Genomic DNA, 17403 nt, shown 5'->3' with positions numbered 1-17403 from the left:
ATCGAAGGAATATCCTTCGATCAAAAAAACGCAGGCAAGCCTATGGGGACCTTCCCCATAGGCTAACATTGACTTCGGTAGCTTTTAGCTGCCGAAGTAGGGGGTCGAAGTTTTTCTTAAAGAGACAGTACTTTGATTATCGAATGGTCGAATAGTCGAACGATTTTTAGTTCGAATCGTTCGTTTCGAAGTCGAAGTAGTAGTCGAAGGTCGAAGTAGCCCATTCGATGGTCGAAGTAGCCAAAAAAACACTTCGAAATTCGAAGTTTTTTTAATTCGAATCCTTCACTCGAGCTTTGTAAATGTGCCCCTATATCTCAATAATAATGTATCCCTCTTATCTATATTCCATTCTTGATCTTTTTTTTATCAAACAAAAGGTTGGGTAAGCAGACAAAACAATCACTGAAACAAACATTGAGTGTGGCTTGCATTTGTTGATGCTTTTATAGAGATTGAAAAAATTCTGAACAAACTTTCCCAAGAAGCTGATTTTAAATCCTATATTGTCTCCCATGTCAAAGGACTATGGCTCAAATAACCTTTTGAGAGGACCAAAGTGATCGAATAACTGTGTGCCTTAGGCAGAGAAGCATTCATACGGTTTTCAAGAATGGGTATCATACTGGTACAATTCATTAACCAATCTCTACTTTATGAAAAAATAGCATACTGGTATAAATTAACAGGAGGGCATATGAGTATTTTATATAATTTGTGTGTGCATATATTTTAATAGCTGTCCCCACTAGAGATTTTTTTTTTTTTTTTTTAAATGATCACAGTGCATAAAATAACCCAGAAATTAAACCAAATGCATTGGCTTTTTTTCTGATTTCTGGTCTATTTTAAACAAATCCATTATATGAAAACTGAAATTAGCTTTTGGTCAAGCTCCATGAAAATGTCAGCCCTTTATACATGATCAGCATGACAGAATTGGAGTAAATTGCAGTCTGTACTCCAGGTATATACACACACACTTTAAATTTTAATAAACCTCATTAAAGCGGAATGTTTTCCAATAAATGCACAACCATTGACTCTGGAAGAGTGTGCAATGCATAGCAAACTGTTAACTGCTTTCCTTTTATACATTTCAGCTGCTTGTGGGATACAGGCACAAGAAAGTCACTGCAGCTTTAAAAAGACATTAGGTCCATTCGTTTAGCTTCTTAACTTGCCAGCTAAGGCCCTTTTGTGTAAGATGCACACTCAACAAGAGCAAACAGGATCATATATTAGCAAACATATTATTTGGGACAGCTGTAGTGTGTGTGTTGGTATCTGATCTTGGTTCTTTGAAACCAATGGAATTTAGTGTATATCCACCCCGCCTTATAACTATGATTAACTTTTCTAGTTTACAAAAGTAACGATGCACTCTGCCAATCTATACATATAGCTATTGCTTTCCAGCATTTAAGAAAATGGTCTCTGCACACAATTATAATCCTGTCACTTAAACAGAGTCTTTACCTAACCTGCCTCTGAAATAAATAAGATTTGTGTTTACAAAAGGAAGAGGAAAATATTAGTATGTAAGTGTTAGGTGGTCCCATTCCAGGTGTCCTCTCCTTGCTGAATTTTGTTGTTGCTTTGCTTTTGCTTGGGTTCCCATATCGTCTTCATCACTTTCATCAGAGTCACCACTTGTACTTTCATCCTCTTCCTCATCATCATCCTCTTCTTCAATTTCTTCCTCTTCCTCTACTTCACTCTCCCCTTCATCTGTTCCCTGAGTTTCATATTTCTAATCAAGACAAGTAAGGGAGATATACAAAGTTATAATATACACAATAACATAATTGGATGTTGACAGTCAGAGACATGAATGTTGAGATCAGATTTAAGGTTGGACTTGATGGTGTCTTTTGTTCGACCTAACTTCCTACGTTATCATGTATGTTTAGGGTAAGACTGCTGCTGATGCAAAGTAATCCATATTGACAGCATACAGAGGTAAATTAGTTTATGCTAGTACACCTTAAAGGGATACTGTCATGGGAAAACCTGTTTATTTCAAAATGCATCAGTTAATAGTGCTACTCCAGCAGACTTCTGCACTAAAAAGAGCAAACAGATTTTTTTTATATTGAATTTTGAAATCTGACATGGGGCTAGACATATTGTCAGTTTCCCAGCTGTCCCAGTCATGTGACTTGTGCCTGCACTTTATGATGAAACTACTTTCTGGCAGGCTGTTATTTCTCCTACTTAAGTAACTGAATCAGTCTCAGTGGGACTTGGCTTTTACTATTGAGTGTTGTTTTTAGATCTACCAGGGAGCTGCTATCTTGTGTTAGGGAGCTGCTATCTGGTTACCTTCCCCAAAGTTCTGTTGTTGGGGCTGCTGGGAAGGAAAGGGAGGGGGTGATATCACTCTAACTTGCAGTAAAGCAGTAAAGAGTGACTAAAGTTTATCAGAGCACAAGTCACATGACCGAGGGCAGCTGGGAAACTGACAATATGTCTAGCCCCATGTCAGATTTCAAAATTCAATATAAAAAAATCTGTTTGCTCTTTTGAGAAATGGATTTCAGTGCAGAATTCTGTGGAGCAGCACTATTAACTGGTGCATTTTGAAAAAAACATGTTTTCCCATGACAGTATCCCTTTATGCTTATGTTTCCTTGTCCATAACCAGTGTTATTTATTGTGGCATTCTGTGAAGTTAAGGCTTGTTTCACTGGTGTATAAAGTCCTAATATTATTCTGGCCTATAGTAACACAGTAAGATAGAATGCGACAAATGTATATCTGTGCTGTAAGATAGAATTAATGAAACCACTTTTGTTCAGTACTGTGAATTACGTATTTGAGTTCAAGATATATGCCATGGGGGTAGGATGCTTATAGCTTAAATAATAACTTTTGTTGCAATTAAAAGATGGAAAATGGAGGGGAGTCTGGAGTTTGGAAGGTGATGTTGGCCTGTGAACTGTTGGAATAAACCACCTTTTTCTTTTAAACCAGAGTGCCGCCTTTTCATTTTTTGAGCATATACTAATTCGGTGGGAACGCTGATGGCAAAGCACCCGGAACACAAAAATGGAGCTACACTAAGAAGAACACACAGGGGGTGAGTTTGGAGCGCCTGAATTCTTTTTTTAAAAACAAGGTTGACTATTTATTTGTATAGAAACAGACTATCCTATAACCATACAGACTGGCACACCATCCCCATAAGTAGACAGTGCTGTCATAATTTAATAGTTTGTGGCTAAGGTTTTTAATATTAAGTGGTGCAAAATATGTATTTATTTTATATTATGTAATATAGTGGACAATCTAGAGGTTTCACAATGAACTTGTTGGGCTGTGTCTTCCCAACTGAATATAACCCATTCATAAATGTTACTTGACCAAAAGAGAAATTCAGCTCTTGTACTAATGAATTCCAAATGGTAAATATAATGGTTTTAAAATAGGCCGTATCATCAAAATTGACAAGATTCTAGAGGTTAGACTCATATAGACCCCTATTTAACCATATTTGATTTTAGTATCACAAAACGCTCTCCAGTCTGTTTTACTGGTTCATTGTACATTCATTTTTATAGATTTAATAGAAGCTGATAAATCATTCATGCCCATTTGTTCTATCATTTACATTTTACAGTTTTGTCACAAATTGAGTGTGACACATGCATTCATTCTGGTCGAGATAATATTATGGGAATCTTTGTTTCAGAATTTCATACTCGTTGAACAGGGGACAATATTGTCCATTTACAGTACTCAGTGAGCCATGCAGCCTATAAACTGCCAAACAAGGTCAGGCTTTCCCAGAGTGGAGGAGAAGTAATTATGAAAGATACTTTTTCCACTGTTAGTGTTTACTGTATTAGATGGACTATTGTTTTCCTTGAAAAATGAATCTAATGTATTTTAGCCACAAACAACCATTCCTGCTTATTAAATTCTAAAAATGCTTTTCCATTACTAAAGGTTTAAAGGTCATGTATTACTGTAGTTAGCTGTCTAAAGCCTAGTAGAAAAGAAAATATTTCACTTTTAAATCATATCTGCTTTTTTAAAAATCTGCACTGATAGAAAACACACCTGCATTTTTTCCAATCTAAATCTAGTGGGCCCTTGCTGCATCTTAATACATTTTGGTGGTTAAATCAGACCACCTACCAACAGTTATGATGCTAATGTAGACTAGCCCCTAACCCCATTGATGCAAAGGAATTTCTGGGTTAAACAATTACAAGTAGACAATTTCTCCCACAAATTGAAATGACCAGCTTTACCACTTTAATATGTATTGCTTATAAAATACTGGGAATTGTCCATTTCTATTTTCAATACTTCTCTAGAGATCACAAAGAATGCTTTATTTTTGTTAAAGGAAAATAAATGCAGCCTGAGGGACTCATATTCAATGTCCATCATGGCCATTTATTTGTACTTTGTGGCTTTATAACCAATGATCATTTGAATTCGAGTTGTGATTACAATAAACACTTCTAGAAGTTAAAGGACAATTTTCTTCAGAATATTAGAATGTCCTTTCCCTCTGTATCTGCTTTGAAATATTATATTGTTATTTATCTTTAGAATGTATTGTGTACTAAATGGAACATCACTTGTGCTTTTCAATAAATGATTGCACATTAAATGAAAGTACACTTGTGTAATAAAATGTTCTTGAAAAAAAAACTTTTAAAAAGGAAAAATGGCTGCATTGTGCCGAGCATCCACTTTTATCAGAAGAAAACCCATCCTTGGAATGGATGAGAATGAATGCATGGTTACCAATTATGTGGGGAGATTTATAGGAAAGGTATGCTTAAAGGGGCTGTAAATGTTGCACATTGAAAGAAAATGTAATAGCAGCTTTCCAATACAGACTCACACATTTTCTTTGCTAAGCTTTTCCAAGTAGGATCCTCTGACCCTATTTTTTACTCAGTAACCACATGTTTGTTAAATTATTGTAAGATGTTGGTTATAAATTCGTGTAAAGTGCTCTGTAACTTGATGGCACCATATAAATATAATGAAGATGATGGTATTTGTATTCATTTAAAATAATACATCAGGATTTTGTTTTATAAAGAATTCAGTTCAATAGTACATTTTGGATTGAAGACAAAGATGGAAGGTAATTATAGTGCAATATACAGATGCAGGATCTACTTGCATTAAAGGTTGGGGTATTACTAGCATTAAAAGGGTCTTTCCATTTCATCACCTTACTTATGTCTGTTGAAAATCCTTTAAACATTAAATAAACCCTCTAGGAAATTTTGCTACCAATGTGGAATTAAGAGAAGTTATAATCACTGAAAGTGGCCAATGGAGTTTTTTTGCTAACATGAGCATTGGTTCTGGGTACCTAGTAAGCTGTATATTATAATACGTTAGGGATGCCTAACATTTTACACCCCCCAGTTGAATGAAAAACTTTCCTTTTTCTTTCATTTAAACTTTGATATGAAATAGCTAGAAAGAATAAAATATCTTCATTTGGTTTTCTACTCACCTCCATTGGGTTTACTGTGATAGTGAGAGCTGAGTCATCCCAAATTAGGTCATTATCTTTTACAGCCTCTTTTTCTTGGAAGTCCTGCTGGTGCACCACCCGTAATCTGATGATCCCCAAAACTACTATAATAACCAGTATACTGACACAGGCCACTAACACAATGGTTGTAGCACCTGGAGAAACTGAAAATATACAAAGGTGAATTAACACTTTTTAGGAAAAAGATAGAATAAAATCAGTTGCGAATATCTATGGTCCACAAGGGAAAAATTTCCATTATTTGCACCCAACCATTGATGGCATGAGTATTACTTTAACCACTGGGGCCTACAATTATGCTCAATGGCAATGTTTGGAAAAATGGCTTATCTTTATTTTGACATACTGTATAACCAGTATATTAGATATATATCAATTCCACTTAGATACTTTGCTTTAGCATTCCCTGTATAAATGTGCCAAAATAATTTTACATTGTAACAGTATTATTCTACCTTAGACTATGGGGCACGTTTAATTAGGGTCGAATATCGAGGGTTAACTAATCCTCGATATTCGACCGTCGAAGTAAAATCCTTCGACTTCGAATATCGAAGTCGAAGGATTTATCGCATTTAGTACGATCGAATGATCAAAGGAAAAATCATTTGATCGAATGATTAAATCCTTCGAAACAAACGATTCGAAGGATTTTAATCCATCGATCAAACAATTTTCCTTTGATCACAAATTGGCTAGAAAGCCTATGGGGACCTTCTAACATTGATGTTCGGTAGGTTTAAGGTGGCAAAGTAGGTGGTCGAAGTTTTTTTTAAAGAGGCAATACTTCGACTATCGAATGGTCGAATAGTCGAATGATTTTTAGTTTGAATCGTTTGATTCGAAGTCGAAGTCATAGTCGAAGGTCGAAGTAGCCAATTCGATGGTCGAAGTAGCCAAAAAAATACTTCGAAATTCAAAGTATTTTTCATTCTAATCCTTCACTCGAGCTAAGTAAATGTGCCCCTATGTGTTGTGCGATGAAAATTGTTAGCTAGTGACATTACATTTCTTTTAATGCTTCCAGCTAGGGATGAGTACAATATTTTGACCGGCATGGATTTGTGGGGACACCCCCTGACTTATGTATGGTATTGGCAACGTATTTTGCATTAACAATTTGTCATGAAAACCCCCCTTTGACTCCGGTATATTTTGCATGCACAGATTTACCATGAGAAAACTCTCATGTCCAGTGTATGTTTGTGCAAAAAAAGTTGCTGTGAAACTTCAATACAATTCAGGAATTAACACAATTTTCCAATTTTTCCTGGGTATTTTGCTAATTTTTCTTCAAAGCTAATTTGGACAGACTCACTCATCACTATTTCCAACATTAGATGATCCTTACTCACCTGATTAGCATTTTATTTATGTTACATTTTAGTATTAATTTAATCTCCTTATCCCTGCCATTTTTCCAGGAGTTCCCATCACTCCTGACCTCTACTCCAATCCTCCAGCAATCATTACTCTCATGAGATTACTCCAAATTCATACCTCCAATATACTACTTTCTTCTCCCTCCTTTTAGTCATAGGACATTTTCTGGTGTTTGGTATTTGCAATACTTAAGCTACATCATTCCCTGCGCTTCTCAGCAATTTTGCAGTTAATACACAAAGAAATCAGATTGTCATTTGAATTGTTCTTTCAGCAGTTCCAGAAATGAAATGGGACATAGGTCACATACCAGAAAATACACCAGCAAATATTTTCTTAAAAAGGACACTAGCTAATTCAAAAATATGCTTTTAGTTCCTTGTGACGCTCCCATTTTCTTTCACCCTCCCTCTATACATGTTGTACTGAAGGCTTACTATTTCTAGAATATGAATAATAATGATTGTTATCCACTATTAATCTACATAAATTATTTGTGGATTAAATATACATTTTTACGTACCACGTGTTTCATGCTTGGACAATTCAGTGCTTGGATTCTTTAGTGATGGTATAAACTCTGGCTGAATCATCATATGATTTACGTGCTCCATAAAATTTGAATTGTGCAGTATATTGACCTAGATTATATTAGAATATAATGCATTAGTTAATATCGCATTCGGGAAAAAATGGCTAAAACGCTAGAATTAAGGCCATTTGAATGGTGTGTAAAAACAAGGGAGTGTTGGGAGAATGCACAGTGTTTTCAGACATGGGCAAAGCTCGCTATATGCATAAGTGAAATTCCGGTGACTATATTGACATCAGCTGAGATCTGAAAAAAGCAGATAAAGGTGTTTAAACACTGGCCGATAAAAGATGCTGCTTTGACCCATATAAGGGATCAGCCAATAAATCACCAAATGAGCACAATAAAACATATTTGCTCTACAAATAGGCAATACCTTTGATCTTTAAACCTGCACTAATCATATCGCATGTTCTTAATTTAGCTTTTATTATCTATAAATGTTAGGGCTATGTTACAAAGACTGAATATAGTTTCATTACATTTTTTTGGTTGCACTGTGCTTGACTCATACTACGTGCTCAACTCATAAGATGCAGTTAATTCATATGTCAAAACAATTGTATGTAAAGGAAACACTTGGCTATTCATTTAGGTTTAGTGATCGACAGTTGTGTTTGCAGTAACCAATAAATAAATAGATTTTTCCAATTTTTATGTTATTTGTAGTTGAGAATATCCTTAAATAAAACATTGTAATAAATGTCTTGACTAAGTAGAATCATAATTTCAATTTAAAAATGGCAATTTTGACTCCGAAAGTTACCAGGAGCGGCTTTTTTGCCACCTGTATTAACTTGGGGGCTGCTGCCTCCTGAGGCGAGTTTCCATCTCCTCTTATGGCAGCAGCACCTCTGCTGACCTGGGGCAAATTTATTTAAATTAAATTTTGAGTTTTTTGTATTATGACTTTTTATATTCCAGAACTAGGTGTTATTTACAAAATACAATTAACATGCCACACAGCTTAAGCTGTCTTTTGTGCATTAATATGTATAATTGCCTGTAGCATTTGTACAGTAAAATACATCTGCAGTTAATAATATGAGGTTAATGGCAAACATGGCAGATCGTTTGCTGGTGATGACTACCTAATACTGCCTCCTGCCACTCACTTCAATTGTATTCACCTGTTACTACTTGGAGTTCACTCCAAAAATGGCCTGAACTCTGCCTCTGTCATAATGGGCTGAACTCTGCCCCATGTGCACATGCACATGTAATTAATTTTAGGAGGTAAGGGCAGTAGTGATTGGTGACAGACATTAGTGGAGGCTCTTAAGAAGGAAGAGAAGGGCACCCACCCCAAATAATGTTGCATTTTCCGCCTGTCATTCTTTGTGTTGAAATAAATCGCAAGGATTCTATATCTTTTTGTGTGTGCCATCCCTATAATTTCTGTGAATTTTGAGAAATTAGCGGAGGCTCTGCCACATCTCCCATTAACCAATTTCACCTTAAATTAGTGTAACAAGGCTTGTTGTATATATTTCGACCTATCAGCTGATTCTCATTTCAATTCTTCAAATATAAAATTGTTTTGAATTTGATCATGCCGATTGCTCTACTTGTTTGTTACGTGTCCAAAGCCTGAACAACATGAGGCACTGTAGTACTAATGTATGCTGAAGCATATCAATGAATTATAAATCCTGTTAGCATAAATCACAGAAATCAACAGCAACAGAACCCATACCTCAAGGTTAAGCTCATTACTTGTGTAACGGCCATTTAATTCAGAGCACTTGACTTTAAATTTCCGGCCAAAGATTGATGCAGAGTCCCAGTGCCGGTAGCGTATTTGCTGAAGAACATCCTCATAGCATTTCATTGTGCCCACACCTAAAACAAAAGAGGCTACATTTATAATTTCTTTAATATGTTGCATGGACTATGCAAAAAAAATAATATTATGGGGACTAGTTCACCTACAAGTGAGTACTATCTCTATTTGCAACTGGTACTTTGCCTATGTCCAATACCATCCAAGGAATAGCAAGAACCTCTGTACCCTGGAGGGGTCAAGATCCTAAATAGTGTTACATACAGTTAGTGCCTTATTTATCAAAATCTGAATTTTTCTGATATTTAAATAAAAAAAAGTCTAGAATCCACCATTTGAACTTATTTATTGATAAATAAGAACAATTTCATTGGATCGTCGACAAACTCGATAAAATGGAGCGAAAATCTCAAATTGCTCTATTTTTCTGGATTTTTCTGAAAAAATTGCCAGAAATAGTTTTAATAGATTTTCGGCTAAAGATTACAGAAACTTCCAAATAGGATAGGGACCTCTCCCATTGACTTATATACAACCCCCGGCAGGCCTGAGATGCTGGATTTTTTAATTCTGACTTTTTCCATCCTCAGGGTATAATAAATCGCAAAAAATCGGGGGTTTTTTTCACTAAAAATTCAAGTCTTGTAGTAAAAAGAAACCCTATTTTTTTTACTTTTTTATACATAAACCCCATAATCAGTAGTAAAATGAAAAAAAAAACGTACCATAGATTGAGAACCCTTTAGTAGAATTTGTAGCCTCCAAATGTTTGCCTTGGAGAACAGCATGGTCCAGTTCTAAACACTCCTTATTGACATCCAGCTCCTCCCCACTGACCAAAATATCACAGAAGTCCAAGTGATGGAGTGTTTCTTCTACCACTACTGGGGCATTAGCTGGGAATAAAGAAACCTAGCATTATTTGTGCCATTTTAAATTTGGTTAATAGTGACTTGGCTGTAAGGTAACTCCAATTCCAAATATTGATTTTATAATAGATAAGACAAACAAAATGACAGATGACGCACAGATATACCGTTTCAATTATCCTTGTACTAAAATACTTCAGAACGAGCTCAATTTCATATAGGTATTGGTTTTACTTGAAGAAAATAAACTTTGCTTATTTCATCTGTTATTCTGGTTTATTTCAACTTTACTACATGCAAGGCTATGAAAACCCTTAGCTGTTTAACACAAAAATATATCAACTTCCTTTAATCCGAACATAAAGTGTAATGGTTCAGCCAAGCCAATAAACCCCATGGCATTAAATAAATGGAGTATGGACAATACTGAAAGCCAAAAGTCATTGCAAGTAATTGATGGCACACTACTACATGAATATAGCACAAATCTTTCTATCATCATTTTAAGGGGAATAATAATAACTTAGCTCTGCAGGGCAGTAATGATATGTGAAAATGAAATAGAAATTAATTTGATATAAGAAGCAAAAATGCTCTGTTCAGATAGCCTGCTTTAGTTGTACAAATGAAATAGTTTCCGATATTTCAAATGCGTAACAAATTAAGAAGAATCTTCAGGTCAGCAATATAGAAAGAAGCTCTCAACTAAATCATATAAATCATAGACTTGCTCACTCTTTCCTGCCCAAAAAAGATTATAATACATTATTTTTAATTCAGCATTAATGATATACTTTCTTTTTTTTTTGGTCCCTTGACCTGAGGACAATTTTATTGAAGCCACAGACATAATGACAAGATATAGAAAGTCTAGTATATCTTGAAAACAAGAATCAGCTGTCCTTTGTTAAAAGGCTTTGCAAAACCATCAGCAAATTCATCAGTTTCTACTTTCCACTCTGCATCTATGGCTATATATGATAGTAAGAAGCAGGGAAATCTGATGCAACGTGAAGTTAAAACAACTTTTTAAAAAAATTATTTGTTTTTTCCTTTTTTCCTTGTGCTGCTAGTAATCAGGGTGCATGATATAGTTGAGATCTACATTTGTGTGCTCACTTAAAATTGTACTTTAATTTGATGTGGAGTCTACACAATTTATAAAGGCTTAACCTGTCCTTTAAACAATCAATGAAAAACAGGAAAACAAATGTTTAAAAATGTCAGCAGATGTACAGTACTATGTGCGATTGCATCCAAAGTTGCACTTTGCACACTGCACTTGCGGGTCATTCTTCTTTGTGGTCACTGGAATTATTTTTTTATACTCTTATAATATTTAATTTCCCTTACATTTTTTTATGGTCTCACATTGCCTGAATTGTGAAAGGACTATTTAAGCAAAGTTTTACAAACACTTTTAAAATAATATTTTTAACCACAATATCAGAAATTCATAACCTGGCAAGTAGTAAAAGGAAAGGATGGCTGAAATACTAGGTTTTGGCTTTACAAGGCTGGATATTTGTGGTTCTAGAATCTAGACCATAACAGAGGATCCCCCAGAACATTTGTAAAAAAAAAAAAGGCACTTACTTTTTCCAACATTCGTATTCAGTCTTTTCTCCATTTTTGTAACTGTGCTGGTTATTTGAATATCTGGCAATAAAATAACACCATTTGCATTTTCAAACTCAGACGCTGGCCGTGCAAAGTGATCCATTCCGGTGACTGTTATCTTGTGTTCATTTGCTTGGACAACTGTAATATACGCTTCAATATCAGGTATCGTGATGCAAGTATCTTCTCCAAAGCATCTGGAACCAATAATACATATTAAACATGGAAAAGACTGCTGTTATACTATTCCTTTACTTATTTCTTTCCTTTATTATTATTATTATTATTATTATTATTATTCTGCAACATGGGTTTTGTCTTTAACCCTAGAGTTATTTAGTAGCCGAAATTCCCAAATCTAATGAGAAGGTTTTTATGCAACCAACATGATGCTCACGAGCTACTGGTTGTGAACCGCTGTCTTAGAGCCTGTGTTCCAATATCTTGCACTTATAAAATCTAAGGTGAAACCATCTGTCTGCCTGTTTGGATTTACTGCCCTGACTTATTTGGCTGTTTCTGTGCTATTAAACCAGCGGTTCTGAATGCATAGTTGGTTACTAGGCGTCTCTGACCATAATTTCTTATGGCAGAGTTAAAACTTTTTGTTTTAAGGCAGTGCTACGTGTATAGGATGAGGAACGTGAATCCCTTCTGTTTTCAAAAGGCTTTACTCTAGATAAGTGAAAAACATGGTGGACAAAATTATTTAATTATTTTAACACAACTCCTACAAAGGGGCAAAGCACAGCAAATAGCAGCATAGTAAGGGCAACAGGATCAGGAAAGGACATTGTGATGCCCATGGTGTGGGCCTAAGAAAGGACTTTGGAAACACCCTCACTCATTTTGCAAAAGTAGGAAAATTAATGATATAAACAGTAAAAATTATTATTTAAAAAGCGTTTTATTTCCGAAAACAGGTCACAAATGAGTTTAGGGCACTTATTTCTATAAAGATCATCTTAGCAGAAATTTTATAACAAAGGTCAACCGTCCCTTTAATAAATACACAGTTGTAGCAGTGAAGCAAATGGTCACATGTGGTGTATTCTATATCCACTTTTTACACAGCTTGATATGCCTTGGATATCAATGTAGGATAACATCACCTACTATACAAATTAAAAAAAAAAGACATCAAGCTCACCAAATACTAGTGAATGGCTAACAACTGGTCAATACTTTCCAACTCCAATTATATTTATTTCAAAATAGAGCTAAAAATCTCTGAATTTACCACTCCAATATTAAATTGAATGGCATAGTCCTAAATGTTTATCTAAGGAAGAACTTTTACATTCTTATAAATTAATTTATCCAATGCAATTTTAAGAGGAACTAGTACAAAAATTAAAATGTAATATAAACATAAAATATATTGCATATAAGCTTCATCATGCTAAAATAAAAAAAACTTTTCTGTACTGTTTCTGAAATCATGTTTATCTTCATAATTCCCTGCTCAGCATCTCTCTCTCTTCATTCTATGTGCATGCAGGAGTTGGTGTCAGATAATTTTTAAAACATTTTTTGGGAGGGAATTCCTTTTTCTAGCAGATATACTGTATTAGAGTTAACCCAGCAGATCTGAACAAAATAACTGTTGGCACAAATCCTGCATGTAGAGAGACAGGATTTCTGGTGATTTTAAAAAACCAAGCTCCAAAACATTTAAGCAAAAGGAGCCTCCCCAAAGGCTGTATTGGACCTAACTGTCTAATGAAGACAGATGTTGAGAAGGTAATAGTGCAGAGTAGCCAGTCAGTAACCAGAAACCAGTCAGAATTGGAAATTGATTATATTTAGAAACTTCTTATTCCAGTATGATGAATCTTGGGACCTGGGGGTTGCCAGATAAAGGATCTTATTTGGTTAATTTGGCTCTCCATACCTTAAGCCTTCTTAAAAATCATTGTCATTAAATAAACTCAATAGGATTTTTTTGCCTCCCATAAAGATTAATTTATCTTAGTTTGAATCAAGTACAAGGCACAGTTTCATTATAACAGAGAAAAAAAAAGAACATGTTTTAGAGTTAACAACTAATTGGTTAAAATGGAGTCTATGGGAGATGGCTTTTCTCTAATTCAGAGCTTTCTAGAAAATGGGTTTCTGTACAATGGATCCCATCTCTGTATTACATTTTTATTTCCACAACAGATACCCTTTCCGCCTCCATCATATTCTGTTCCTTTTCTAGAACTCAAGATCAGGTTCTTTTTTTATTACTGGTCATTTTGCCAGATAATTGTAAATTCAACATGCATACCCAACAATAATCCTGGTATAATAACTACATTAGGATTTTGATCATTGAATAATACACTTTATGACTTTGACTTCTTCAAAACCAATTGCTACCAGGGCTAATCTTTAGTACAATCAATATGTAAATAGCTAACGGGCATTTAATTAATATTTCAACAGCAAGTCTACTGCAAGTTAATTAGATACTGTGGTGTGTAATTGTTATCACTACCAACATATGGCACTCTACAGTAATATATATCTACAATAACCAGCTTACAGTCATAGAGAGATCTTGTTAAAACTCAATAAAAAACCCTTGCAAACACATTTTAGGAATTCAGATCACTGTGAATTCTGCTTTTGGAGTTTGAAGTAGAAGTGTCTGAGTTTGATTTATTAGACTGTATCTGTATAATGTCATAAATATCTCAATACTTAAAGTATCCCTAAAAAAAGCTTAACCAATCTATAAAGTGAAATCTAGAGAGTGTTTTGCAAGTTGTAAGTACCACATTTTGCCTTTGGTGTTTACTTAAGGAATTGTTGAATACCAGTAAAGGTATGGGACCTGTTATCCAAAATGCTCGAGACCTGGAATTTTCTGGATAAGGGGTCCTTCCGTAATTTGTATCATCATACCTTAAGTCTACTAAAGCATTCATTAAACTCAATAGGATTGTTTTGCCTCTAATAAGGATATATAGATATATATACATAGTCCCTTTGTAAAATGTATAATTAAGCAATTGAATTCTTAATGAATCAGATAAAAATTAAGCGTAGGACTGGCCAGATATGGGATGACTTTGACGTAGTTGGCCAGCTTAAATATATTGCAATATATGGACAAACAATCCCTGTGTTGTTTAAAGGGTAAGGCATTTTTTAGTAGCAGTATGCACAAAATGTCGCTGTCTTAAATATATTGATAATGGGTTGAGTGCAGAGGACTCTTCTATTTGATTATATGTATTTTGTGGTCACACCCTCATTGCACCCCCGCCTAATGGTTTTAAAAAATAGTGGTGAGCACAACTTTCCCTTGTTTGTTATAGTTATACAGGAGCAGTGACCAGCTCCATGTTGTAGCTCCCACCCCTCCCAGCTATAGTCAGGTGATCCCACTGGTGTCTAATAAAAGGGCAGCCAAGTTTGGGAGTTTTACTTTGAAAGCAGCAAGTTAAGTTGCAGGTAAAACTTAGTCCCTTTGTAAAATGTATAATTAAGCAATTGAATTCTTAATGAATCAGATGAAAATTAAGCATAGGACTGGCCAGATATGGGATGACTTTGACATAATTGGCCAGCTTAAATATATTGCAATATATGGACAAACAATCCCTGTGTTGTTTAAAGGGTAAGGCATTTTTTAGTAGCAGTATGCACAAAATGTCGCTGTCTTAAATATATTGATAATGGGTTGAGTGCAGAGGACCTCTTGTATTTATCTATATGTATTTTGTGGTCACACCCTCATTGCACCCCCGCCTAATGGTTTTAAAAAATAGTGGTGAGCACAACTTTCCCTTGTTTGTTATAGTTATACAGGAGCAGTGACCAGCTCCATGTTGTAGCTCCCACCCCTCCCAGCTATAGTCAGGTGATCCCACTGGTGTCTAATAAAAGGGCAGCCAAGTTTGGGAGTTTTACTTTGAAAGCAGCTAGTAAGTTGCAGGTAAAACTTAGTCCCTTTGTAAAATGTATAATTAAGCAATTGAATTCTTAATGAATCAGATGAAAATTAAGCATAGGACTGGCCAGATATGGGATGACTTTGACATAATTGGCCAGCTTAAATATATTGCAATATATGGACAAACAATCCCTGTGTTGTTTAAAGGGTAAGGCATTTTTTAGTAGCAGTATGCACAAAATGTCGCTGTCTTAAATATATTGATAATGGGTTGAGTGCAGAGGACCTCTTGTATTTATCTATATGTATTTTGTGGTCACACCCTCATTGCACCCCCGCCTAATGGTTTTAAAAAATAGTGGTGAGCACAACTTTCCCTTGTTTGTTATAGTCATACAGGAGCAGTGACCAGCTCCACGTTGTAGCTCCCACCCTTCCCAGCTATAGTCAGGTGATCCCACTGGTGTCTAATAAAAGGGCAGCCAAGTTTGGGAGTTTTACTTTGAAAGCAGCTAGTAAGTTGCAGGTAAAACTTAGTCCCTTTGTAAAATGTATAATGAAGCAATAGAATTCTTAATGAATCAGATGAAAATTAAGCGTAGGACTGGCCAGATATGGGATGACTTTGACGTAGTTGGCCAGCTTAAATATATTGCAATATATGGACAAACAATCCCTGTGTTGTTTAAAGGGTAAGGCATTTTTTAGTAGCAGTATGCACAAAATGTCGCTGTCTTAAATATATTGATAATGGGTTGAGTGCAGAGGACTCTTGTATTTGATCATATATATATATATATATATATATATATATATATATATTTTTTTTTTATATATATATATATATATATATATATATATATATATATATATATATATATATATATATATATATATATATATATATATATATATATATATATATATATATATATATAGTGAATAAAGTACCCCCTTTTGTAAAATATTAGGATATTATAAGTTACCGAGGAGTTTCATGACCCTATAAAAACACGAGGCCGAAGGCCGAGTGTTTTTATACAGGTCATGGAACTCCGAGGTAGCTTATAATATCCTCATATTTTACAACTGGGGGTACTTTATTTATTATAATACACAAATTTTAGTGAGTCATGTGACAGAAATTACATCACTACTCACCGTTTATAACTGATGACATCACTACTCACCGTTTATAAGGATATAATTTACAAGATATTCATGGCTTTTGTGTATTATATATATATATATTAGCTGGGATCAAATACAAAGTACTGTTTTAATGCTAAGAAAAAGAAAACTATTTTCATAAATTGTATTTATTTGGTTAAAATAGAGTCTATGGGAGATGACCTTCCTGTAATTCATAGCTTTCTGGATAATGAAAACCCAATTCCTGTATATAAATTCAGTTTTGTCTTGAAAGGGGAATTATTGCTAGAACGGAAATTTTAAATAAGTTTTGCCTCATGGAAATAAGAAACTATCTGTTCCTGAAATAATCAAGTTAATCTTCTCTGTTCACCCCTTCAGCAACCTCAGCAGCTTTGTTTCAAAGTAATTTATTTTAAAGAGACAATTGACCCTAATACATTGTCTAGGGAAAAAGAACACACACACAGTACATACCAATGTATTTGACCTAACCGTGATCAAAATCTGACTCCTGCATAAAGAGAGAATGAGAATACACAAACTGCAGGGAGGACAATGCTGAAGAGTAACTTCTACTAC

The 17403-nt window shown here is 34.8% G+C and overlaps 1 protein-coding gene across 1 annotated transcript in view; it reads right to left on the bottom strand.

Moving 5' to 3' along the window:
* Window positions 1–428: 428 nt before the first annotated feature.
* clstn2.S (calsyntenin 2 S homeolog) overlaps window positions 429–17403 on the bottom strand; it is a 454486-nt gene continuing 437511 nt past the window's right edge. Inside the window, exons 12-17 of the mRNA XM_018265797.2 lie at window positions 11760–11980; window positions 10020–10190; window positions 9208–9353; window positions 7443–7560; window positions 5495–5679; window positions 429–1753 (exon numbers count right to left, since the gene is read on the bottom strand). Of these exons, the coding sequence (XP_018121286.1) occupies window positions 1535–1753; window positions 5495–5679; window positions 7443–7560; window positions 9208–9353; window positions 10020–10190; window positions 11760–11980 (1060 nt within the window). The 3' untranslated portion in view covers window positions 429–1534. The remainder of the gene's footprint in view (window positions 1754–5494; window positions 5680–7442; window positions 7561–9207; window positions 9354–10019; window positions 10191–11759; window positions 11981–17403) is intronic.

The sequence above is a fragment of the Xenopus laevis genome, chromosome 5S, assembly GCF_017654675.1.
Source record: "Xenopus laevis strain J_2021 chromosome 5S, Xenopus_laevis_v10.1, whole genome shotgun sequence".
Classification (NCBI taxonomy): domain Eukaryota; kingdom Metazoa; phylum Chordata; class Amphibia; order Anura; family Pipidae; genus Xenopus; species Xenopus laevis.
This window is presented reverse-complemented; position numbering and strand designations above follow the sequence as displayed.